The 26,281-nt window shown below is 38.1% G+C and overlaps 4 protein-coding genes across 10 annotated transcripts in view; 2 read left to right on the top strand and 2 right to left on the bottom strand.

Moving 5' to 3' along the window:
• Window positions 1–412: 412 nt before the first annotated feature.
• LOC135163159 (sodium channel protein Nach-like) lies at window positions 413–4,511 on the bottom strand. 3 transcript variants are annotated; one of them, XM_064122402.1, is made up of 6 exons: window positions 3,602–4,511; window positions 2,919–3,470; window positions 2,285–2,584; window positions 995–1,567; window positions 611–720; window positions 413–553 (listed from the first exon to the last, which is right to left on the bottom strand). In XM_064122402.1, the coding sequence occupies exons 2-6, from the start codon at window positions 3,155–3,157 to the stop codon at window positions 423–425; spliced, it is 1,353 nt and encodes a 450-aa protein (XP_063978472.1). In that variant the 5' UTR covers window positions 3,158–3,470; window positions 3,602–4,511; the 3' UTR covers window positions 413–422. The 3 variants fall into 3 exon arrangements, 2 of the variants coding, with proteins under 2 accessions (XP_063978472.1, XP_063978471.1); XM_064122401.1 differs by having other exon boundaries at window positions 2,919–3,134; window positions 3,341–4,511; XR_010299080.1 differs by having other exon boundaries at window positions 532–553; window positions 611–717; window positions 2,919–3,134; window positions 3,341–4,511.
• Ttv (tout-velu) lies at window positions 2,229–12,036 on the top strand. 2 transcript variants are annotated; one of them, XM_064122392.1, is made up of 8 exons: window positions 2,229–2,261; window positions 7,901–8,273; window positions 9,251–9,452; window positions 9,538–9,657; window positions 9,897–10,127; window positions 10,530–10,796; window positions 11,083–11,333; window positions 11,556–12,036. In XM_064122392.1, the coding sequence occupies exons 2-8, from the start codon at window positions 7,954–7,956 to the stop codon at window positions 11,734–11,736; spliced, it is 1,572 nt and encodes a 523-aa protein (XP_063978462.1). In that variant the 5' UTR covers window positions 2,229–2,261; window positions 7,901–7,953; the 3' UTR covers window positions 11,737–12,036. The 2 variants fall into 2 exon arrangements, with proteins under 2 accessions (XP_063978462.1, XP_063978461.1); XM_064122391.1 differs by lacking the exon at window positions 2,229–2,261 and adding an exon at window positions 4,730–5,382 and having other exon boundaries at window positions 7,079–8,273.
• Window positions 12,036–26,281, top strand: part of Lobo (lost boys) — a 51,478-nt gene continuing 37,232 nt past the window's right edge. For all 4 annotated transcript variants that reach the window (XR_010299079.1, XR_010299078.1, XM_064122384.1 and 1 more), the window contains exons 1-3: window positions 12,036–12,119; window positions 13,141–13,464; window positions 15,306–15,431. Coding sequence is in view for 2 of the 4 variants with exons in the window: in XM_064122384.1 (XP_063978454.1) it covers window positions 12,036–12,119; window positions 13,141–13,464; window positions 15,306–15,431 (534 nt within the window). In the remaining 2 variants the exon portion in view is untranslated. The remainder of the gene's footprint in view (window positions 12,120–13,140; window positions 13,465–15,305; window positions 15,432–26,281) is intronic.
• LOC135163166 (protein distal antenna-like) lies at window positions 14,257–18,672 on the bottom strand. The gene has a single exon (XM_064122417.1). It carries the CDS (start codon window positions 17,537–17,539, stop codon window positions 16,313–16,315), a length of 1,227 nt encoding a protein of 408 aa, XP_063978487.1. The 5' UTR covers window positions 17,540–18,672; the 3' UTR covers window positions 14,257–16,312.

Consider the following 26,281-nt stretch of genomic DNA (forward strand, 5'->3'; position numbering starts at 1 on the left):
TTTAAATGTCAGAATACTTTAATTCGTTGATTATGTAATTGTTGTCTAAACTTTTTGCAGATCAGTAGCGCTCTTTAAACTTTGAAAACAATTATAAGATATATTTTCAACCGAATGAGTATTATACATAATGTGATAGATAAAAATAATGGAAAATTTCTCCAATCGAGTTATTGTGAGATTAGTCTCTCATTGGATTTAAATTAGGTGAATTATATTCTAAATAGGTAATCACTAGTGAAGCTGATTTAACATTCTGTGTAACATACAAGCATCTTCGGGGACAATACATCATTATAATTGAGACTTAATGAAGTTCGCTTGGGAATATCGAGGATGAACAATTTTAAATAAAATACTCCTTTCAAGTAATTAACTATTTCCCAAAACTATATTTTGTCCTCTGTGTAGGGCTTAGAAGGTCATGTTTGCGGTAGATATGTGGATCGTCTTTCAATCACTTTTGAGATGTAGTAGGTGATAAAGTAAAGGACCTCGACAACTGATATGAAGCTGCACCCGAGGAAAAGACTGAAAACTCCGCCGAGGGAGGCTGTGGAGAAGTGTAAGTTAGTTGAATTCATAAATTATTCCTTCATTCACTACTTACATACTAAATTGATCCAAGACAGAACTAGATCTCGTCTCATCAGTGTCGCTGTTTGTCGAGCAAATGTAACGTGAATGACTGTAGCATTTGAATATTTCGCTGCAATTCTACTGCGAAAAAGATTAACACTCGACAATTTTCAAAAATTACTTGAAAATGAATTAATTGATATTAAATAAATTCAGTTACGAGGGAAATTTTGTAATGTCTCGTAATTTTTTTGTAACCACAAGGATATCAATAGAATTGACTATAAATTTATGATTTCTAAAACTCATTGTATGGCATCCGTCGATTAGTTTTCCGTTAAATCCAATAGATTTCAAGATTAAGAGCTAATTTTCAAGATTAATGAAGTAATTATTTTACGATAAAAATCTTTACTAGAACTTCGATGGATTATACTGCAGGGCATTCATATGCACGTGAGTGGTGGTCAATGGATAGCTAGTGCCAGAGCAGTCCGGAAGACAATAGCAAGGATATCCCCTGAAAGGTGTTCGTAAAATTCTGCCTCTCACTCTGGACATACACAGCACATGTGTAAAATTGCAGATTGTATCATTCGCCTTTACAATCGACGCATAAAAGGGTACACAGTTGCAATCCGACCTGAACATCATCTCATGACAATTGGCCAAGCAATTATCCTGTCTGTAGATATCATTCTTCACTCCACTGACCCGACAATCACGTTCCCTCTGAGACAGAGCCAGCACTTCGGGGCTCGCTGTCAATTTACGGCCACGTATAAATGCTATTACTTCACTCTTTTGACTTGCAAGAAATTCACGAGCCGAGGAACCTGGATAGGTGTGACGATCGTGGATGAGTACCCTCACACCATCGCCGTAGGTCAGTCCTGATATTCTGTCATTGGGACCGTAAGTCTTCAGGATAACTGAGAAGATATAGCTTTGACCGAAATTTGGACTGTAGTATTCCTGTTCGGATGATCTAAGTGAAAACGATATTATCGAATTGTTATAAACTTATGGTAAACTAGACAGTATTCGACAGACAGTCGATTTACTGAGTTATGATGCTCATTCAATGTTGCCTCAAGCTTGTTTGTTCACTTTGCCACAACATTGGCAGTGCTGTCCATCAAACGGAGAGAGATTTTCAGTAAAAGTTATAGAGCTGAAGTTTGCTCACCAAATAAGGATGTAATGAGGAGAATTTGAGTGGTGGTGTCGTCGCCTTTCGAAAAAATTCAGATAAATATTATCGAACACTCTTGAAAAAATCAGTAACAGCTCCGTAAAAATTTTCTTGCTTACATTTCGCTTCGAAATTACAGAAAAGATACGCAACTTTTATTGAATATTTCTCTCCGTAAATTAACATTGGATATTGGAAAACAAAAATTTAATATTTAAATATACATGGGAAAGTGAACAAATTTGACGGACAGTTGCTTAACTGATAAATATCGTAATAATAGGATATAAAAGAATAATAAAATATTTTTAAAAACTGAAACTTTTAGAAGAAAAAAATCGTTGAAACGACACTGCATAAGCCACTGCGTCATAGCTGACCTTCTCGCAACATTAAGGAGAAATGAATATATTGCGATCAGCCTCATCAGCTTAGGTACAAAGTGCACATGCGGCATTATGGCAGTGTTCAATTTCATCGATAATCGGTGAGTGTTAACACGTTAATTACTTTTGCTCTGTGAACACACGGGCGTAGTTTGCTGAGCAGCAGGGTCCGTAAGCTGTGTTGAAATTTTTAAGATAGTGACTGCAGGGCGTTATCTCACCCTGGGCTTCACACAGGACAATGTAATCGTTACAAGATGGGCTCACGATTCTCATGAATTCGGTTATAGTCAGGTTGTTGTAGGCGATTATTCTATCGAGACGGAGCATTGCATCCTGAGAATAATTTGTTGGAATGTATAACTCCTGGAGATATTGCAAATCATTGAGAAACCAATTCCATTCCAACCCTGGAGGCATTTCTCTAGAATATCGAAAGGTCAATTGAGATTACAATTCACATCGATACCTTCATAACAGACCGACCGATCAGGATAGGGAGCAGCATTTTCTAAAATTTTTCACTGGAAAATCGGAATTTTACTCCGATTTTTGCGGAAAATTTTCCACCGGGAGATAAAAAAAATTTAATTCCGAATTTTGACAGAAATTGCTAACAGATGAGATACAGAACAGTATGATAATAATTTTTTCTGGAATTCAATTTTCGAATTGAAAAATCCTGACATTTTTATCTAAACAAAAATTCCTGTCTCACTTTAACAGAAAAAATAAATTTGTATTTCTATTAAACTTACAGCTTGTGTCCCTCACTTATGTATTTATTGAGCCTGCTGGTACTCGCAACAGTTGGATGACATATTGTTATTGCTGGAAGAGGAATTTTCCATGTGGGATACTGATTCGATACGACTAATGTCCTCATATTCGCTTGTTTATGTCTGTAATAGAATTTTTGAGCCAGCACTCCAGCTGCCATTACAGACAAGATAATCAGGAACAGCCATAATACCCTAATAAAAATTTTAATAAACATTCATTTTACCGAAAAAATCTAGAAATCTCAGTATTTTCTGACAGAAAGTGTCCAACAGGAAAACTTGCAGTCAAAAACTCTGTATAATTTCATACTCTTATATTTTCTCTGTTAGCATTCCTTGATAAAAATTTCCACATTTTGTATCTCAACTATTTTCAGTACCGAAATTCATCTACAAACCGTTCTGCAATCGATTTATTTCGTCCTGTGTACTTGATTCCGTGGATCGAAGACTCTTGAGCGAATTCATTATACACTTCACCTAGTAAATTACACGCATCCCTCAAACGCCGGGATTTCGTCTTTGAATCTGAAGAACATATCGGAATTGATTGGATAATGGGACTCCCTTGAGCTTCAGCTCGAGTGCCAGTCCTATTGTGCAACGAATTCCTGTGCAGGTTTCGCGAATTCATTGCGAAATGAAGCAGGCGATTGTACCTTTTCATTGTCAGATAGTTGATAATTCAGGATCGATCGAAAGTATTTTTTCATTTTGCTCCAGTAGAAGTCAGCGATTACTGTCCAGGGATTTACATCCATCACGCACGTGTCCGCAGACAAACAAGTCGCATTTCATTATTCATCTTCGTTGGAATGAATCACTTTGATCCATTATTCAAATGCAATAAATCGTTATATATTTTTTTATTGGATGATCCAATGAGTGGCTTCCTTCAGCGTTTTCATATCTTTGGCCACAATGGCAGCAAAAAAAATATGAAACGAATTTTTCTGATAGATAACTGGGATTTCCACGATTTTTAAAATCAGATAATATTATGAAAAGGAGAATTTTGCTGGGAAAATTGAAATGATTAAATTAAAAAAATGAAATAAAACTCTCCAATAAGGTACAAAGAATTTTAGAATTACTTGTAGTGCTAATGAACAACAATGTCTATAAATAATAAATGTGAATGCAATATAATTATATAGTGATATAAAATTGCGACCCTGCACTATTCGAGGTAATCGCATATGACCTCAAATGCCATACAGACACTATAAATAAATAAATAAATATCTATCAAGGGAAAAAATCAATCAATACTAGGAATAGATAACAGAACTGTAATTTTCTAATAGAACATATGTTTTCACGTATATTTCTGTAGTCATTTTGCGGATAAATTAAGTGCTCAAGTAATCAGAGTGCGAAATATTCCACAGATATGGTTTTCATCCCCACCATAATTGCCAAAAAAAAATCTCAAAACCAATCGATCTCCCAAGGCCACTGGCCAATGCTAAAAATAAATGATAAAACAGTGTCCCTCGAGGAATTACCGACAGTTCGCCCGACCAGAGCCGAAGTCCCTCGAGACCTTCGGGAATCTGACGTCCCATTTCTCTCCATCACAAACCCCATCTCGTGTTCCCGCGCAGCTTGCGTGGGCGTAGAATTCACAGAATCTCTCCAACCCTCCGCCATATTGTCCAAGTCCCCCACTTGTGCAACGTGCGCAACAGAGACCACTCGATCTGCGCACAAGTGTCCAAAATATCATCACGTGTATATCAGTATGAGCTGTCTCTCATCCCCAACGAGCTATTTTCCAATCTGTAACCGGAATGTGTCAGTGCAGTGCCTGAAATTGGAGATTTAAAACCCCAATTATTCATTCACTTGCGTCCAATGACATTGTCATCGTCCTGGACGTGCGCTAAACTACACAAATCGTCTGAGATACCATGAAACACCAGTGATTACGGAATGACTGGTGTCTCTGCACCTCCACCGGTGGATTCTTCTCAATACGCGTTGTCAGAAACTAACCTAGAATCATCACTAGCACCAAGAAAATCCATTGGCTCAGCTCATGCTGCTTATTTCTGTGTCAATACCTCAGTGAATATAAGTTATTATATAGGACGATGAGTTTGATGGTGGGTGCACCAGTGACTAGTGATGATGATCGAATTGTGGCGTCTGTCACTGACTTTCATGACTGCTGATCTTACACTTTTTTTTTATCCCCTTTGTTGCCATAAATGATGAATTTGAAGTGTGCCTGGCATTCCTGATGATTCAATTGAAATAAACTGATGAGTTAGTGATACGTGGCAGGTGGAAGGGATATAAGTGCAGATTAACAAGTGCCATTGGGGGTTAATAAATTCATCATCAACTGCTCCATGAAGCATTCTGGAGATACCAACAGCCAAGCACGTCGTCGACGGCGAGTTTTTGCTTGGCTATCTGCACCCATTTTCCAAAGGTTGGTTTTTGTTTTATTTTTCTGGTGTCAATGATGGAAATCTTAGCGGAACTTTGAGGAAAAATTGAGCTTAGAAATGAGTTCTTTTTATAGTAATAGAATGTGTTGAGGACTGAAGGAGCTCTTTCCATTTTATAAGACATTTTTTGAAACGTCAAAATGAGAAATCGTTCAATTTAATCGGTTCGTTTTATCAAAAGGTATTGAGGGTTGAAGACAAAGTCATCAAACCTCAACTGAAAGTCAATTAAATTCAACATTTGTAAGGAAAACTGTGAAAGATTAGGATTAAGTCAGACTGAAGGTACGATTGGTTGACATTTTTGCAAATATTTTCCCTGAACTGAACTTTAATTTACAGTTTATGTCAACAGGAAGTCAATTCAAATTTTCTGTGGTCCATATCCCGGAAACCAAAAAAATGGACAAAAAAGGTCTTAACAAGAATATTGTTATCGTCAATCAATTTCAATATCCTAACACTGAACAAAACTACAAAATAATCGGCTTTGTGTGTTTGGATGTTTGAAATTCTAAGAATTGATCAGAAATTTGGATCGACTCAACTCATTACCGTTCAATTACAGAAATAGCGAGTTATTTGTTAACGAAATTTATCAGTTACCACAAAATGTAACGGACAACTCCACCAAAAACTTTCAGTTGTAAAATTTACGATTCGAGCCATCGAAACATTTTGACAGTTCAAGTTTTCAACGAAAAATCCTACCAATTAATCCATCAAACGCATTTATTTTCGTTTTCAATCTTTATTTTGCTCATCACACTAGAGTTATGAGGAACCTGTGTTTATGCAGTTCTGATGTTTACAATTGGTTATGAATAATTTATGGATTCTTCATGAATAGTACGTGCTCCATCGGTCGGAAACAATCTGAAATGCAAAGCATTTATGAATTCTTTTGAAGACTTTCCGATCAACTTTTCGTAATATTTTCACGGTTCGCAAAAGCTTTTTTATGGTTGAAGAAGATCGATGGGTCTTCCTCGAGTTCAATTACTGGTGCACTCTACTGAAACCAGAAGGGGACAGGCGATATAATTCAATTCAATTCGTCTTTTTCTTATCTCCACTTTTTCATTCATCCACTTCAAAAACAATAAAACTACTCTCCGATCCTCTTTTTTATCTTCTGTTCTGTGAAATAGCGGAGAGAAATCAGTTGGTGAATAGATGCGCAGAATGAATCGTCTCAGCTATTGAACAGTTCTCCAACTAAGATAAAATTGAATAAATTAAGCTATTCCGGATATGCAAATCTTTGGGCTATTTTTTTACGATTTCCTCTTATTACTGAACATTTTTCAAGAAGTTCATCATTTCTAACGTCGTCATCTCATAAATTAATTCCTTGAAATCTGATCTTTCATGTGCCCAATCTACAGCTAAATTGAAAATTAAATTCTTGAAAATTAATTTCTTTCTTTTAAAAAGCAACTGGACCGATCGAGGTACTATCGTGCACTGAGCCAATCCCTATAACGATTTATCATCTGCCAAAATTCCAATCAACAAATTATTTTGCCCTATTATTCAATTAATTTAAAAAAAAGTATCCCCTAATTAAAACTAAAAAATATGGTAATGAGTTGATTGCAAAGTTTTTCTTCGGAAACAAAAATCAAAGAATATTTTCTAAAATTGTAACATCTTGTTATTTTTCATATGTTGCAGCAATATTCCAATGGAGATGGTTATCTAGTTGCCCCACCTCAATCGCCATAAAGCCCATCCGCTGAATTGCCATAAAAACAAATATGAAAAGTCTATAAATAACTTTAAAAATATATATATCAACGACTGAGTACCATTTTATATTTAATCTTAAAATGTTTTTAATAAATCCAAAAACTAATACCACAAATATAATCCCCGCACGCCGAAGGAACAAGCAAAAACGGGTGTATGAAAAAAAATTACCCAGTTAAAAGCGGCAAAAAGAGGAAGAAAAATAAAAAATCTAAAATTTGAAAATAAATAATAAGATGCAAGCCAAAAAGCGTTATTTGTTGCTATTCGTGACATGTGCATTTCTTGGCTACTGTTACTTCGGTGGTTATCGTTTAAAAAGTTCAAACTGGACAGAGGATAAAAAATTATATATAAATAATATGCCATCATATTTAACGATAAATGAAAATTTTTATGACAAAGATATACGTACCAGTGGTCTTAACACGCTGTTGTATAATACAGTGATAAATTGTCGTATGGATACGTGTTTTGATTATACAAAATGTAAAAATGGATTTACAGTGTATGTTTATCCAGTTGAGGATACGATAAGTCCAATTTACCAAAAAATATTGAATGTTATAACAGAATCACGTTATTACACATCGGATCCAGGGAAAGCATGTTTATTTGTATTGTCCCTGGATACCCTTGATCGTGATCCATTGTCCATTGAATTTGTACGTAATATTCCGACAAAATTGATGAGATTGCCATACTGGAATGATGGAAGAAATCATTTGATATTCAATCTTTACTCAGGCACTTGGCCAGATTATTCAGAGGACTCGTTGGCATTTAATATTGGCTATGCCATGTTGGCTAAAGCCAGTATGTCTACCTCACGTTTGAGACCTGAGTTTGATGTATCTGTACCACTTTTCTCAAAACAACATTTGGAGAGGGGTGGTGAGCCTGGTCAAGCTAGTGAAAATAATTTTCCAAGTGCCAAGAAGTATCTCGCTGCTTTCAAAGGAAAACGATATGTTCATGGTATTGGATCGGAAACCAGAAATGCACTTTATCACTTGCATAATGGGAAGGATCTGGTTTTTGTTACAACGTGCAGGCATGGCAAGAGCTGGCGCGAACTGCAGGATGAACATTGCCAGCAGGATAATCAGGAATACGATACGTGAGTTTTTATTTGACTTATCATTAGCGTGACGGGAGGGGGCGGAGGGATACAATGGATCAAATAAACTGGGAAAAGAGTTGAAGTTGATGGCAGCGAAAATCATTGATCATAATTTAGTTTTTCAGCTGCAGGCAACTTTTGCGAACTAATTTGACGAATTTATCGGAGCAATTGCACGGTGATAGATAATTTAATTTTTATTGACACGTGTTCCTCTTAAAAGAAGAATTATGTTGGGGGTGGTGTGACGAAATAAAACACGAAGCAAAGTGGAACGATCGTAAATTTTTGTTTTTAAGGAGTATTGTAGGACAGCTTTCGCCTCTCGCCGTGACGACCAACAGCTCGGTGATAATATCATTTGCGATAATAACTTTATCGTAACTGCTGTCTTTGAAATTCGTAATAAAAAAGATCCTTATTGAAATTCTATAATCTCCCTACGGTTACAAGATATTAATCAAGCGTGAAAAGTCGATTGTCGTCACTGGGCTTGGCAATTCTTTTTATTTAGCGCAAAAGATTCAGATGCATTTATATACGTGCTTACATATATTTTCACACATAAATTTTACATAGATTTAGGTAATCAGTGGTCATTTTAGTACATGGTAAATGACGATAGTAGAGTTTTCAGATTTTCCTTAGATTCCGCGATAATGAAAATTGAAGACTAAACTGCTGTCACCGATAAAACTCAGAATTTCTCACTTTTGAGCTCAAGTTACATGAAATTCAATCTCCCAACAATTTCATTTTGCCTCGCCCACACATTGCAGTTTTCTTCGCTTAGCCCACATAAATGAACAAAAATGGTTTCAGTACGCAAATACATCAGAAAATTCAATGAATTTGTTCTTCTCTTGATCGATTGAAAGATCATGCTTGGATTCATTTGAAAAAGACAATTCCCATCGTTCTGTTGTTTGTAGGATATAGAACTATTTTCTGATGCACTTTTGCCTGAAATTTAGGTATGACTATGAGGTACTTTTGCTGAATTCAACGTTTTGCCTGGTACCACGAGGTAGAAGACTTGGTAGCTTCAGATTTCTTGAGGCACTTAGAGCTGGATGCATTCCTGTGATTCTAAGTAATGGATGGGCATTGCCATTTCACGAGAGAATTGACTGGGCTCAGGCTGTTATTTTCGCGGATGAGAGGCTGTTGTTACAAGTAAGTACAGATCCAGAAGTTGAATTCATCTTTGGATAGTCAATGCCATTGATTAATTTTGATTGATCTCGATTTTTCCCTACAGATACCCGATATTTTGCGATCAGTGTCGAATAGTCAAATACTCCAATTGAGACAACAAACTCAATTTCTATGGGAGAGATATTTTTCGTCCATTGAGAAAATCATCTTTACTGTTTTTGAGGTGAGAAAAAATTGTTAAAATATTTTTATCATTTTTACCAAGAAGTGCCAAACGATGGTTATCAATTGCTATTGAGTAATTGATGAGATCATCCTTATTTGTATGACATTCATAACGGTTTATCATTTTATCGTTTTTTTTTCATTTGAATGTAATTTCAAAGTAATTGCATGAATAATTATAAAGAAAAAATATTTATTCACGGATTTTAATGACTTCATCTTACTTATGATCGGCAGAACGTACGAGAGAGATTGCCATGGGAGGGCAGCCGTGAAAAATTAACATGGAATACATATCCTGGTGCATTAGCCATTTTACCACAATTTGCTGATAGCCAGCAAGAGTTACCATTCTCAAATCATGATCCGGGCAATCAGTTTACGGCCATTATCTACTCCCAGCTGGGGTCAACTGCTGTTCTTTATCGTCTATTACGAAGCGTCGCGAAGAGTAAATATTTAGATAAGGTACGGCTCCAAGTATTCCTTAAAATATTTTTCATCGAAACACTTTCACTCAAACTCAGTACATAAGAGTGCCTGAATTCCAGGGATTCCACAATTTTTATTTACTGAATACTCAATGATATAATCTTGAAATATTTACTATGCAGTCACTCCTTAAATAGTAAAAATTTTAATATTTAATATGTGTTCCATTGTAAATATTAAATATTGTTTTGTTTAAGACAAATCCTTGTGTGAAATTAATGAGTAGTATTTCAATTAATAGATACAACAAATCAGGAACGTGGTTTACCCTTGAGAGCCTTCTCGACCTTCTTTACGATCTAACCACTCGGTTATAGCGTATTTAGTATTGAATTGATTTGAGTATCTCATTTGATTTTTCAATTACCATGCTTTCAGATAATTTTAATGTGGAATTCTGACATTCCTGTTCCGAGGAGACCACGTTGGCAGGGAATAAGAGCATCGATCCATGTCATTGTTGCTAATGGCATCTCTCAGCGGTTCTATCCACATCCACAGATCAAGACTAGTGCTATATTATCACTGGACGAGGATGCTACGCTGAATACTGATGAAATTGACTTTGCTTTCGTCGTGTGGCAATCATTCCCAGATCGTATCGTTGGGTATCCAGCTAGATCGCATTATTGGGATGATTCGAAGGTGAATTTTTCCATTAATCAATCCTTTTCAGGGAAGGGACTAGAGGAGTGAGACCGGGCAAATATTGCAAACGATTTCCAATCTCATACTTTTCTGGCGTTATCAGAAGAAACGTTTCTCGTAACCCAGATTTTTTTTAGCGAGCAAGAGTGGTCTAAGATTTTCAAAATATTGAATTAAATTCATAAAATATTCATATTACATTTTTGAAACAATTGAGCAGTGAATGGTAGCCAAAGATAATTTTCCGAGAGACTTCCCGATCTCAAAATTTTAATTATTTCAGCGATCATGGGGTTATACAAGCAAATGGACAAATGACTACAGCATAGTCCTGACAGGTGCGGCATTCTATCACCGTTACTACAATACTCTTTATACTGAGTTACTGAGCTCAACACTTCACAAAACTGTAGAACAATCTCAGAATTGTGAAGATATACTCATGAATTTTTTGGTGAGTCACGTAACACGTAGACCTCCCATCAAAGTTACCCAACGGAAATTGTATAAAGACACAACAGCAGCTGGAATAAGGTAAATTTAACCATGGACTGTTTATTGTTGCAGTGTACCCTATACTTAAAGCCACTCCGTTGGCGCCATAGTTTTATTCTGGAGTGGTAATATGATGAGCGAATTCTTGTTTATATTTTTCGAATTGTTAAAGACTGATTTAGACTCATCAAGTCGTACGTCATGTAGGGCAATCTTATATATTAATTGTACCTAATTGTTCTCATTTTTCTATAATTTCAGGTCTTCGTGGAACGATCCAGACCATTTTATTCAACGTCAAACCTGCATGAACACATTCGTAGCTGTTTTTGGTTACATGCCCCTCCTACGTTCAAATATGAGACTGGATCCTGTGCTGTTCAAAGACCCCGTCAGTAACATGCGTAAAAAATATCGACAGATTGAATTAGTCAATAATTAGAATGTTTTTCTCCCATCACGTTTTTACAAACGATGAAGATGAATTTATTTTTGATCTATTTTTTTTTTTACAAAAACTTGTAAATTTAATATGAGTTAGTGGCGCCATCGAATCATTTCGTCTTTTAAGAGATTTTTTTCTTCGATTTCTTTTTGGTCGATTTTTGATCGTATATTTTATATGTGTGGAGAGAAGTAAACGAAAAAAATTACGAAACGGTGAATTAATTGTCGTCGTGTTGAATTCAATGTACATAAATCGTTTCAAAGATATTAATTAAAAAATTCATTATTTAACAGATGGTGGCGTGGACCTGTCCTCCTGTTATCCTGATCTCAAACATTTTCCTGTCCTCACATCCTGATCTAGTTTATCTATTATGGGCGAGTATTCCTTCCAAGATATCTGAGTGAAAAAGACTCAAATATTTATATGATATTCTAATATTTTCGTACTTATTTATAGAGTGGATGTAAAATTGTGTCCTTTTTCCGATTTTCACATCTTTTCCTTTCCATGTGTTTACTATTCTCGTACTTATTTACCCCCAATTAGATGGAAACGGAATTCAAAGAGAATGAACAATGTTTTCATTGTTTACTCCTATTTTTCTCTTTTGTTAATGTCTAAATCCAAATTCACAATTTTAGAAAAATAAAAATTGCCAAAAAAAGATTAATTGAATGACAACGTCAGTCTGGAAAATGAGATGATTCGAGATACTCTTGTTTCTCACTCTTTTAATAAAAGCATAAAAAATCATAGGAAATTAGAAAAGTCAAAACTTCAGTGACTTTTTCACCGGCGATCTATGTTATTCCATTCTACAGCACGATAGCCATTCCGACTTTGTCATTCAAATTTAAAATGAGAATGGTGCTGGTATCGGTCGGCGTGACACCGCACTAAAAATTACCACTGAAGAGACAATTACCAAAGATATCTGTACTACCGAGGGCTGTTTAGCCACCGCATCAAAATATCAATCGGAGATAAGTTGTTACCATTTTGTCACGTCCATCTATCTGTCTCAGTACAAATCATTCCATCGCCAGCGTCCCTAGATGGACTCTAAAAGACAATTTATCCATCTGCGATTGTATAAAAAAACTCTATGCAAAAAGTCATACCAATTGAAACTACTCGAAACATTTTCACGAGTCCCGCTCACTGGACGGTGGTGCCGCCATCGTCAACCCCACCAATCTCATTCTCAAAATGGCGTCCCAGCGTCTGTTGAGCTGTTGAGTGCGTATTGACTCCATGGCAACGTTTATTTACGGTCGAGCCGTTACCCTCATGATATTAACAAAGCTACTTCCAACACCTTCATAACCCCCAGTAAGTCATCCTCACGCTTCAAGCCCAGAAATTAAAAGCTAAACTGTCTTTTGGACAATGCAGACGATCAAAGAGGACGCAAAGCTCTCTACCGAGTATCTCGAATGTGAGGCCAGTGAGGAGCTTGTGGAACGTCCTCCGAAATTCGGACATCAGTACAAAAACCTCGCGGACGTACAAAAGGTCCTCGGCCTCGTACGATTATCCTGGCCGGAAGTCCAACTAGCTGATGAGAGGCTCGCATCTCTGCCACCCAGTTATCGAACAACAACCGAGAAGGAAAAACTTTTACTCTGGTACGCAGAAAACTTTCGCAAACAATTCCACGCCATCTGCACCGATCGTCGACCCCTCCTCCTCGCCTGCGACAATGAGTGCGGTATCCAGGTACCCCCTCCACTTAATGTTTTCAGGGTGATTAATGAGGGCGATTGAACTTGAACTCGTTGAGATTGAAAGACGTGATTCGAAGGGGAATATTGTATTTTTGGAAAAGTGGAGGGATTTTCTTAAGTATGAGGGTTATGAGAGTTTTTTTTTCATGAGAAATTCTTCTAATCTGGGGAGTTTATTCCCTCAGGGATTGCGATTATCTGGCATTTGTAGACAATTGACTGTCTGACTAAATTTTTGGCTTATTGTTCTGACGAAAAATCGATCCTTACTAATTAATAGTTTTTATTGATGGGTTTGTCATGTGTAAGGGACAATGGTGAACGGTTCAATTGAAAATAGATATTGTTAGAAGTTATTTTAAACAATACGAGTAGGGGTTGTTTTTAATTATTCGGGATCTAAGGTCAAATATAACAGTTTTTTAAAGGGAAGTTTAGGAATAAAAAGGGTTGTTTTCAGAGAAATCCTTGTGTTAATTCATTTCGAAAGTTAAAATGCCTTGGGGGGGACATGTTGATAATTAACGGTATAAAGGGAAGACAGAAGCACGAATTTAAGCAGAATTAAAATTAAAGTTCTGTTTTTATTGTTCTGGGATTGGGATTAGGTATAAGGGAGTCTAGAGGAATTGTCTGATATTTTTTTAAATTAACCAATTTGTCGAAAAGAGATTTAGTAAAAGTTTTATAAGAATGAAATCTTCAATCAAATAGAAAAATAATCAGATAATCCCTCAAAACTACCCGAGAAACAAAAGATGTATCATAAATAACAAAACAAATGTTGGATTTTTGTTTTTTAATAACTCATAGTTGATAAATATTCAATTAAATAATTATCAATGACTTTCAAATCGTACAAAGGCATTTTCGTTTATAAAAAATTTAATTGAAGCCAAAAAAAATAATGAAACGACCGAAAAAAAAATTCTTAAATTTCTGTTTTGCTCTGTTCAGTACAATCAGGTGCAAAAAAAACTAAACATAACGAAATAATCGAGGATTTACAGGAATGTTTGAAATAGCATAATATCATTGAGACTCAATCCTTTTAATTTTTCATTAACACACGATAAATTTAACTGCAATTCATGAAAATTTCATCTATTACACTCAAACTCTGAACCATTCCCACTAATTCATTTTTTCCTTTCTAAATAATAAAAATAAACTCCACTATACATTTATCCATACATGCCTTTATATGTAACTACAGTATGTTATGCGCATCGTGTTTTCTTGTCATTTTAAATTACCTAATTCCATCGTAAACCACTTGAATCCTCTTACTCAATGAATTTAACGAGCGCAGTCATGCCTTTATGTACAACAGGCCATTCACGCTGGCCATCTATCATCGCTTTGGTTTTAATATCAATTATAAACTATCTTTAATCATTTAAACTCTTAAATTTTCACTCTACGCCGGTTGTCAAGTGTCACAGTTATTTACTCGCGCCCTTGTTAAACTAAAAATGATGAAGAATTATTTTACATAATCGATTTAAATTCTGGTAATTGCATTTTGAGACACGATTAATAATCGAGTGACACGAGCGACCAGTGTATAAAATAATCTCGACGTCAATACTCACTTTGATAAAGTTATATTAAACTTTTTGTTTATTTTATCTAAAAATTTTCAAAGCCCATCACACGAACGCTCGTTACATTATTTACATAAAATATTATCTTGCGAACAACAATTTACACTTTAGGTAGAAGTAATTCGGCGTTTAAGCGTTGAATGACGTCGAGGGTCAAATGAGTTTTCTTAATTGCTATGACGTTTAATATTAATTAATTACATTGGTTTGATTTTTTTTTGTTTAGAAATTCGTATCGACGAACATAAAACCGAGCACGCTGCCATATCCGCAGCTACACACGTGGCTGGGCTGCGCCAAATTTGTCAGCGATCATCTTGCCTACGAACCGCTGAGCAAACCCCTGGCACTGGTGAGTGACCCATTGAGGAGTTTTAATTATCTCGACGAGAAATTTCATGTTTTATTTTGGCCCTCGGTTGTGATGCAGTTTTTCTTATTTCGGGTAGTTCTGCATGTATGCGTGTAGTCGGAGTGTCAACTAGTTTGTTTGATGAAATGTTTCCTAGGTGGCTCTCCGGGATAAACATTTTTTTTTCGTATTTTTTTTCAAACCGCAGAAGTGAATATTTTATTGTTTTTAAAAAGGCGAAAAAATCCATTTAGTTTGCCGATATTTTAGCTTAAAATCATCTTAAAGAAAATTTTTGGAGGGATAAATTTTTTGTTGATAATTTTAAATCATACATAGTCTTGGCGCCATTTTTTGAAACTTCAATAGCTGCCGAAATATTTACAAAAAAAATGAGTAAAATTTGTCACTTCTAGTTGAAAATGAGAAATCTAGTTCGATTCCATCTGAATAATTATGCGAACAATTTTGCAAATGTTTCGTAAACGTATGGAAAAAAAAATCTGAAATCGTTTTGAAAATCGTTTTCGAAATCCGGAAATTGACAATTAAAAGTTCTATTCCAATAATTTTTAAAATCCCCCCTCCGAAATTGATAAGAGCCAGTTAAATTATTTTCTGTTCATCTGTCTGAAAAATTTCCATGAAAATCCCAAGCATTACTTTGACATCTCCAGAAATCGGAATACCCCCCTCCCCCCTCCATAAATTACTGATATGCCCCAGTACGGCTCGCCTCATCTCCTCCCGGGCCACTGTAGATGTCAAAAGGGCCCCAAAAAACTTTTCTCTCAACAGTGCCACATCTCTCCGAAAAATTTGGTATATAATTTTATTTACAACTATAAGTAATCTGACTTCCTCCTTCCATCACAGCGCTCTTACTTCCTACTCTGTTTTGCCGTAGTATTCTTCTTTCTGCAGGCCTTGAGATTATCAATAAGATATTTAAACTGAATGAGCTGCACCCTGCTGACAGCGGGTTCACTGCATTTCTCAAGCCACTGGACAAATTTCTCTCCATGCTCGATAGCCTCCTCACTGCTGATACCACTCTCTCTCTCGTCACTCTCCTCTCCCACGATAAAATGATTAACATTTTCATTATTATTATTACACAAAACACTATCAAGTAGGGCTCTCGTTTTGCTTGGTGATTTTTTGGCAACAGGGGTGGCTGTTTGTGGTGGAGATGGATAATTGTACTGTTTGTACCATTGCCAGAACCACGACCCATCTCCCTGATTATTACTGAGATTGAAAGCAGCTGATTGTTGACCGAGTAACTGTTGTTGCTGTCTCAACCACATCCAGAGTGTTTCATCAGCCCTTCTGTTCTGATGATTCTGATAATTTGGTTGATTATCTTTTTTCTCTCTTGTAGTTGTATCACTGGTCTTCCTCGGTGATGTAGGTACTGGTGTGTGTGGTGCTTCAGCAGCTGGTGGAAGACTTTTTCTCGATGATTTAACAGCTTCCGTTTGGGCAGGTGCTATTGCGGATAGGCTGTGCCTCTTGACAGCATTAACAGCATTGCTCTTGGTGTATTGAAGGCCATTTTCAACAAGTCCAACTGCACTGCTGTGGGGCACCATTGGCATATTCAGCAATCCCTTTGCCAATGGATTTGCACCACCCGAAAGTAGACTTAATTGTTGAAGCAATAGTGCACTGTTTTCCGGTCTCATTCCTGCCATACTTGTCATCAAATTTGTCATATAATCAATTCGCGATGCTTCACTCATTCGTGCATCGTTCTCCGAATTTTCATTCGTATAAGAGGAACTTGCGGGCATCTCCACTTTTGATCGTTTGGCACAGGGTCCCTCCTCTTCGCTGGAGTGATTATTGTGGGCAATTGTCAAATTTGCTGCTGATGAAATTGGTGAATGCGCCTCACTGTCTGGGGTCGATGAATTTCTCGCCATTCCACGAATCTTTTGCTCTGATTTACACCAACCACGGAGGGTTGATTCTGGTACACCTATGTCACGGGCCACTGACGCTTTACTCTCACCCTCATGTACACGCTGTATCGCTTCCATCTTCTCCGATGCTGATAAAGCACGTAGGGGACGTTTCCCCGGACGCGCTGATTCACCTCGCATTTTAGTTATTTTTTTGACTTTTTCTTTCTGTAGAGTATCAACCGTTTTATCGAAATTGTTTATTGTGGTACTCGAGCCGGTTGAGAGCCCGTGGAATAGCACATGCGCCGCCGTAATAAAGAGTTTTTTTATGAATGAAACAACCTCCCACTACTTCAGTGGAGGGAGAGGGGGGGGGGGCACACACCGACTTCCGCGCGGGAAAATTATTCGTTGAGATTTTATTCGGGGATTGATGAGTTTTTAAAATTCCAGAAACTGATGAATTCGAAATACTTCACTGATTAACTGTCACTCAACACTGATAAGATTGTCAATTTTATTTAGTTTGTTGTGTATTTTTTTCCCCTCACTATTTTGTTGTCTTTGGCGGGGAATAAAAGGAAAATATGTATTTATATATATATATATATCAAGTTGGAATTATCTTTGGCACTGTTGATCACTGCGCTACTCAGCGGTATCTCCCACTTGTATTCACTGAACTCAGGATTAAATATCCACAGTGATATTAATTTTCCTCGTGCACTACACACAACAGACACTGAGAATATTTTTCAACTGTTTGATAACAGGTATTAACAGGTTGAACTTTATTATTTATTCCCAATGTAGTAACTAAGGGTATGTTGCCCCGACGGCTGCTCGACCTCAACTGAAGACTCCAACAGCTCCCTTCGCACACGTTTCGGCACGTAAACGTGTTCTACCCCCACCACACACTTATTTTTCACTGTCCTCTTGTCCCCCTCGCCGTGGCCAGTCGTACTCACCCCCTCCCCGCCTGTACTCTACGGGTATCGGCAAATCACTCGTCCAATCCCCTTATCCCCACTACTCGCTTCTCCAACCCCTCTGTTTCATCCGTTTTATTTTGGAATTACACGTGAAATATTCAAGATTTTTTTGACTTGTGCCCTTATTATTCTCATGCGGTGGGAAATTTTTTTTTTTGTATCAATCAATTTTTCCGCTAATTTGTCTCGATGGGCTTGTTGCTTTGCAATTATTAATTTTATTTTTATTTTAGTCTTGAAATTTTGACATTTTTTATTATCGCGCGTAAATTGAAATTAGACCCTCACGTGACGAATCGCGACGCTCAACTGTGGCCGAGAGACGCCAGCTTTCCGCGGACTCGCGACGCCGTTCGCCGCCTCAATTCCACCGACACGCGGGCAGCAGAGGGAGTGAAAGGTGGTGGTGGGTGGGGCGGGGGGGGGGGCGATGAGGTGAACGAGTGGGTAAGGGGAAGGGGGTTCTCTTCTCTTGTCGTCGTCATCGACTCGCATTCTCGATCTCTCTCTCTCTCTCTCCCTCTCCCTCTCTCTCTCTTGTTCCCCTCGTTTGATGGCTCTCGTGCGTCCGAACTGGCCTTACCCCATCCCCTCTTGGACGACTCCCTCTGGGCGCTCTCTGGTCTACGTGTTTATTCTCCCTCTCTGTCGTTTCCCGTCGCGTTCTAACCCCTCGTTTGTGCAACGCCGTCGACTCGAATCCGTCTCCCCTAGAACCCCCCCTCACCCTCCGTCCCGCTGGTTCGCGCTCCCTTATTTCTCTTACACAACTGTGGGTCCGAGAGGAGCCTACGTAGCACGACGCAAACCTCTCATTCTCTTTTATTTTTATTTTTCGTGGGAAAAAGGAATTGAACCCGAGGTACCTAGGTGTAATTGATGGTTCGTGGAAAATGGAAAATTATGGTAAGCAATATTTTGGGAGATTTGAAGGTTGAATAGTGGTTGCAGGGGGGTACAATATACAGTAATTTTTGTCTGGATTTTCCTTGACGAATTCCGATAACTGTTGTCGTATCGGAATCACGCGGAATTTTGAGACAATCGGGGGATTGCAAAATAAAATTTCGTGGGAGAATTATACAGAACTTTCAGTTTTCGCTTCGTTTTCCCGGAAAATAAACAGAAAACGAAACGTACATACGTTTGGGGGAGAAAATGGGAAATTTTATCAATGCCAAGATAATTTCATTTTTTTTAACTGTTTAGAATGGGAAAATATCCAGAGAAATTTTTAATGCCGAGGAGAAGTTAATTGTTATAGAGCAGATTTCCACAAGAAACATTTAATTGTTGAGTCATTTATTTAGATGCCTTGTAATCTTCGTTCTTGCACTTTTACAGTACCTGAAAATTAAATATGAAATCTGAACATCGTGGCGTCAGTTGAATGTATATTTTTTTCATGATTTCTTGGTGATGATTGATAATTGAATACCTATCCGGCAACGGTAGCATTGAAATTTATGTTTGTCAGCGTAGGTTTGATGGATTTTAGGGGAAGAAATGTAACTGTGGGGAATGATCGAAAAAAGATAGTATTTTTCAGAACAAGTATCGTGGTGTTCGCCACGCGGGTGGAGTTGGCGTCCGAGCTTGGGGCCAGTAAAGAAAGCCATGGCACTAGTGGTGGACGATATTTTACGAGGTTGGGAAGGGCCAACGTCGAGTCCCGGAGGGAAAATAGGGAAAATGGGTTTTTCCCCAATCAATTTTGGAGACACGAAAAATTAGAAAGTTATGATGAAGGAATTTTTCTAAAATTATGTTTTTTTTTCGGGGAAATAAAGTATAGAATCGGAGGAAATCATTCTCGCGGGCATCAGTTGATGCAAATGAACGTCAGTGGTATCGTTTAAATATATCGTAGCTCGATATAAAGAAAACTATTCGAGAAACTAATTTTTTTCCTTTCACATGGGCGAATTTCAGATTTAATTTTTAATTTTGCTCGATCAATTAGGAAATTTGAAATCAGAACTATTTCAAAACCATTGATAAGATTCTTTAAAGTAAATAGCAAAAATGTAATTCTGCTCTGCTGTTTTTTAAATTTATTTTCATTTTCACTAATGAAAAAACCGTTCACTTTACTCCGGTTTTCCTCATCTTCATGTTATTGACATGCATCTATTGAAATTTGCAGATAAATTTCGTTTAAGACACGTGAAATCGACGCGATTAAGTGCATCCAAACGATCGTACATGATTTCCTAGAAAAGTGGAAATTCTACGAACATCCGGAATTTTCCGAGAAGCGGAATAGAACAAGTTGTTCAATTTATTCCACTTGGTGGTGAGTTTATTGGCAGAAAGACTTTGGTGATTTTTTTTAATGGTCATTGTATAATGTAACCCCTGTTGCACGTGCTCGGCTCTTATTTTTTCGTTCTGCTTCCTCCCCTCCTTCCTGCGAGGGTGGAAGCCGGATAAACGGTCCTTTAAAAATGGCCTGGCGAGTTGAGTATACCCCACTCGTAAAATGTTTTCAATGAAAAAAAAAAGAGGAAATAAATAAGTCATAATGAAATAGATGTTTTGCGTTTTGTGGGGGTTGCGGAGTAATTTTTAACTTCCGGTTTGGGGTGTGATTTCATTTGAAGGGGAATCAACGGTGGGTAGTTTATTTATTTTTTTCTGGGATTTTGGTAGATAATCGCGGGGAACGTTGATTTTTCAAAAGAGTGAATGGAACTTTTTCGTTTTTGTTGTAGGAAAAATAACCCCCGGAGAACAATGTAGACCGTTCGAAAAAATTATTACATGAAAAAATTACCACGCTGAAAGAAATTGCGGATAAAAATTTGACCTTTAGAGGGCGTAACGTGGAACGAAATGACAATCAACCACTTTGTAGGTGTCAAATTTTGTTGGAAAAATTACACTTGGGAGGCTAATTTTTGTGATAAAACTAACGTTCATCCCTCGTTTCGCCTCCTGGAGATCTAATTTTTACTTGAAATGTCTCTCCGTTCAGTAAAATTATTAAAAATTATTAGTTAACCACCACGTAGACCATAAAATAACATGAAACTCTATTGGCCGGAATTTAGACAGGAAAAATAATTGTTTTACATTCCTCAACTTTTACATTTATCGTTCAACAACATCACAAAATAATTAAAATTATTTGTCTAGTGGAGACAATGCTAATCGTAGTAGGTTAGTCCTCCCGATCCGACGTTTTTGTCTCCTCTATGGGGAAATGTGGCGCGTATTATCCAGACAAAAGGGCTGCCGACTCCACTCTACGGGGGTCGAACACCTTTACCATTGGTATTACCTTTCATTTAATATGGGAAACAAATAATCCTCCCCTTCGAAATATCCTTTTTTTCCAGCAGTCGTAAATATTATATTGATGTAAAGCATCCTAATTGTGTAGACACTAATGGGATTTTTTTTTTTTAATTTTTTCCGAAGTACCCATTATCAGGAATTCATTAAAAATGCGGCTCAGCGACGTGTCCCTCATAGGGTGACCATGCGCGATTACACATTCATTTCATAAAAAATAATACGTATACGACATCAAGCAAAATCAATTTTCCCCTTGCCCAATCAAAAAATCAATTTCCAATTTTTTTTCATCCATATTTTAGTTATTTATTTATTCATCTCCCCCAACAAATGAAAATGAATGAACGAAAGTGAATTTACAATGCGTTTCCAATGTATTTCTTACGAGTGAGTAACCACAGTACTCTAGTCCAATGATCCATTCACTGTTTCCGTTATCTCATTCATATCTCGAAGAACCGTTTCGAACGATACGTCCAGAGGTGGGGGAGGAGTGAGGGGCCGAGGGGAGGTAGGGGTGGGGAGTTAGAGGGAATAGCAGAGAGGCAGAATGAGAAGTAACTCGATACGTTACTGGGTTACTTCCGAATTGAACTCTTGTTGTATGTCTTTCTCCAACAGCCTCAACTCGTTCTCTCATCGCTTCCTCTTCTGTTCCATTTCTGCAATAGATTTTTCTTCTTGTTTCAACCTTCAAAGTTACCGCTGGCGCTACTCCTGCAGTCGATCTTGTACGTTTTCCCTGTTGAGGGGGCGATTGGGGGGGTGGAAGAGTGGCGAGGGGGGGGGCGGGGTACCCTTTATACTTTCAAGATCAAGGTCTCGCTAGTTTTATGAGTTGGGGAATGTTACGGGATTTCTATGTGTCGGAGAATTTGCTGGTGTGATTTGGCGAATGAATTTATTTAATTAGTGATTTGATTCTCTGCGATTTCACATGAATGATGTAAAAATTTTAATTTGATAGTCGAGCTGATTTTGTTTATTTTATTGTGTGAAGAACACTTGAAGAGATTTATTAAGAATTGTTCACTTATTATGGAGGTAATTCGCGTAATTCCTTTCCCCCGACCTCGTATGTACGTGTTCAATCCTCAATTAATTAATTCACATTGATACCTGCGAGGTCGCAATCAGTTCAATCTTTCGCGGAAGTGTATATAAAATGATCCAAGTATTACGAATCATACATTGCACATGTATAAGCCTCTTACGGGGTTACGTATCCTCCATCATTAAATACATTTCGTCGTTCCTCCCGAATATTCCGGTTAATCCGCCACAACAACTGAACGAATGACTAAAGCCCCTCATCGTTCCTCATTTAACTATTTACATATTCCAGTTTCAAAATGAATTTATTTACTATTCATTTATCGGAGGAACTATCACCGGAACTAGTACGTGAAATAATTTCTTGCCTTATTCAAACACTCAATTAACCAATTAGACTACAAATTATAATTATCTGTGTTTATCATTTTTTTAGCTATATAAACTGATCAAGTTTCATGTCAACTAATTGCAAAAAAAAAGGATTTATTAGCCGATTTCAATAAATATTGATTTCGGCCCTTTTTATAAATTGAATCTTTGGGATAGTAAAAAAAAAACAATTCAATTACACCGAATTAGTAAATTTTTTTGAGTTTCCGCGGCACAATTCAATTGTTCGGCTATTTCGCAAAGTTAGTGAGTCCAGTCGACTCGAAAATCTAATGCAAATCAATGACTAACTGTGGCCAGTGGTGGGACAGAGAGGGTGGAACAAAAAAATGATCAAATTATCCAAGCAACACGTGACTGTTAAACCGGTCGCCTTCTGATATTAATGTTCACCCCATTATTGTGCATCAAGCGAGCGTGAACGATTGTCTGCGATACGCTACCCCCCCTCCCTCTCCCCCTTTTATTCACGGTTTTTTTGTGAGGGGAAGAAAGTGATACTGGGGTTTAGTGGAGGGGGAATAAACAGGAATAATTCGCATAAGATTTAATTTTATACGGGACTGAAGAAACCTGCGGTCGAAGTGCGGTGAAAAATTAGAATTTGCCAAAAATCGATATTTTTTATCACCAAAAGCCAAAATCTGAGTCCAGGGACTAGTGAAAAAATGTCCTTTTTGTATAATTTTTATACTTTTACAAATTCTGAAAGGTTGATTGGTATGTAGGGGGTTGATCGAAGCGCAGTAACTATTCACCTCCCAATTTTCAAATTATTTGAATGTCCAACTAATTCGAACTATTCACCCATTAACCGAATGTACCAATTCTAATATTTAATTCGAATTTTGAATAAACTGAATTTCACGATTTAATTCAATTCAATTGACCCACTGGTCACATTTCGCTAATTTAAATGCATCAAGTAATCTGACACCCTTTCCCGGCTTACCAACTAATTAACCCCAAAATCAGTCTCCCTACAGAAACAAAAAAAAATCTAATCAATCGGCACAACCCACGCACCAATTAACCTTTTTCATTCCAAAAATTCTCCTCATAAAAACCCCTCCCAAAAAATCGATAGCCCTGGCTCACTCGTTCCAGAAAAAAAAAAAAACCCCCTAAGATCTACCCTAGACAATGAAATCCACCCTCTCACCAGGTCGACCCTTCCTCTCGAAAATTTACCGTAGCGCGTAGTTACGTAAACTTGCTTAAACCCAGTCCTTCTCTCCCCCTCGCGGCATCTCGCGAGCACAAGGGGCGCCAAGGGTTCTTCCAAGGAAGTACCGTGAAACGTGAGTGGTATGAGAAGAGAAAGGACGCACCCACCCGCACACCCCCTATGGCCGGAGCCCTGCACAAACGAGAAAACGGAATAGAAAGGAAACAGAGTCCAGTGGAGATGGTGAGTCTCTACTCGCGGTGGAGGTGTGAGAGAGGAAGAGGTAGATAAGGAGTGAGTGAGAGAGGGAATTGGCAAAGGAGGTTGTATTCCGCAGTAAACGGCCAGGCCTGCGGACCCTCGCATGCCCTGCAGCTGTCTCCCAAGGGTGTCCCTTTCTCTCTCTTTCTCTCCATCACACACGCTAGTGCACGGGTTGTGTCCTTGTCGGCGTGTCCGTGCGCGCGTGAACCAGGGACAGAGCGATGGCAAGCCTCTCCCTTTCGCCCGGCAACCCTCTCGCTTCCTCAAACGCCACCCCACAACCCACCCATGTAATGTAGTAGGTACGCGAGGCCGAGAGGAACTCACCCCCTGTGTAAATACATAGACGCGATGCCAAGCTGGAGCGTGGTCTCTGCTGCTGGTGTTTCCCATAGGTTTTATGTATGTGTTGCCAATGTATATGTACCTATGTGGCCATGCGTTCTCAGAGACTGTGGCTCTTTGCCCATCCGGTTGGGAGGGAGGAGTATGTATATGGATGCAAGGGTAGCTAAACCCCGTGGAACAATCGTGTGGGTGATAATTTTTGGGTGGGGATTTTTCGGGTTTTTTTTTGGGGTGGATAAAGTAGAGTTGAGGTGTTGACTGGGAGGGTGGAGAATAAATTTAAGAATAAAGAAAGAAAGAATGAAAGTGTCATAGGGATTTCTACTCGCGTGGCATGTCATGCGTGACAGTGTCGCGCGATTAAAAATCCCTAGGGCGCTGGTCATAAAGGATATTTTTTGCGGTATGAGGATAAGTAGGAAAAGGATTTTGGCGGGGGGAGAGGGCGGGTGGAAAGTGGAATTATATGAGGGGACTTCGGCGCGAGCTGTAAACCCTTAACTATTTTTCGGGGCTCATCGGGAAATTTATTGGAGAAACTGTATTTCCGCAGAATACTGGGTTAATTGGTAACTGAGGGAATGGGAAGAACTGAGGGTTGAGGGCTTTCAGTGATAAAATTGACACTTGGGGGTATTTAACTGGGGTCACTAATAGTGAAATTCGTCGGTTTTAATATTTCTTATTTACCCGGTTACACTCGACAGGGATTCGGGGAACTTTTGGTGGACCCCCAGGTGAGCAATTGTCGCCGTTTTACATACCCTACCCCCCAAAATCGGTTAACAGTGTATTTACACTGGGCTCGCTGAATTAGGGACAACTAGAAATATGCGGGGGGAGGAGTTTTTCCGGGTTTATGACGATGACCGTACCCCAACAGTTGATGACATGATTATTGTACCTTTCAGTTTCTAGACAGGATCATGTCTAATGATCCCTTTTAAGCAAAGTACATTAATGAGGAATATTATAATGCTCTCAGCGGGCGGAATAATGTAGCCCTAATTTCGGTGCCGAACCCGACGAAAAAAAATCCTCCAATCTTCAAAAATAAATAAGCTAGATAAATGAAAATAAAAATCGCTGAGAAACTCCCCAAATAGGGGAGGAGAGAGATAACCGAGAAAGTGGGAAAAATAAAATAGTGTCTATAGACTGAGCCTCCAGGTGAACCCAATCCCTGGAATAACAAGCAAATCGGCGTGGGGTAGAATATATGAGGGGTTAGAGTGCGAGTCCTTCTGAGATTAGCCGGTGAGCCGCGGGCACAAGGCCGAAGCCTCCGTATACCTAGAAAAGGTGTTTCGAAAAACCGATGGGGGGAGGCAACTTTACCCCGCTATCCTCGGAAAAGGAAATACAGCTTTGTGCTGAGTTGGTATAACCGTAAGCCAGCGCGAATTTGGCCCATGACTG

Source organism: Diachasmimorpha longicaudata, chromosome 5 (genome assembly GCF_034640455.1).
Source record: "Diachasmimorpha longicaudata isolate KC_UGA_2023 chromosome 5, iyDiaLong2, whole genome shotgun sequence".
In the NCBI taxonomy this organism is placed as follows: Eukaryota; Metazoa; Arthropoda; class Insecta; order Hymenoptera; family Braconidae; genus Diachasmimorpha; species Diachasmimorpha longicaudata.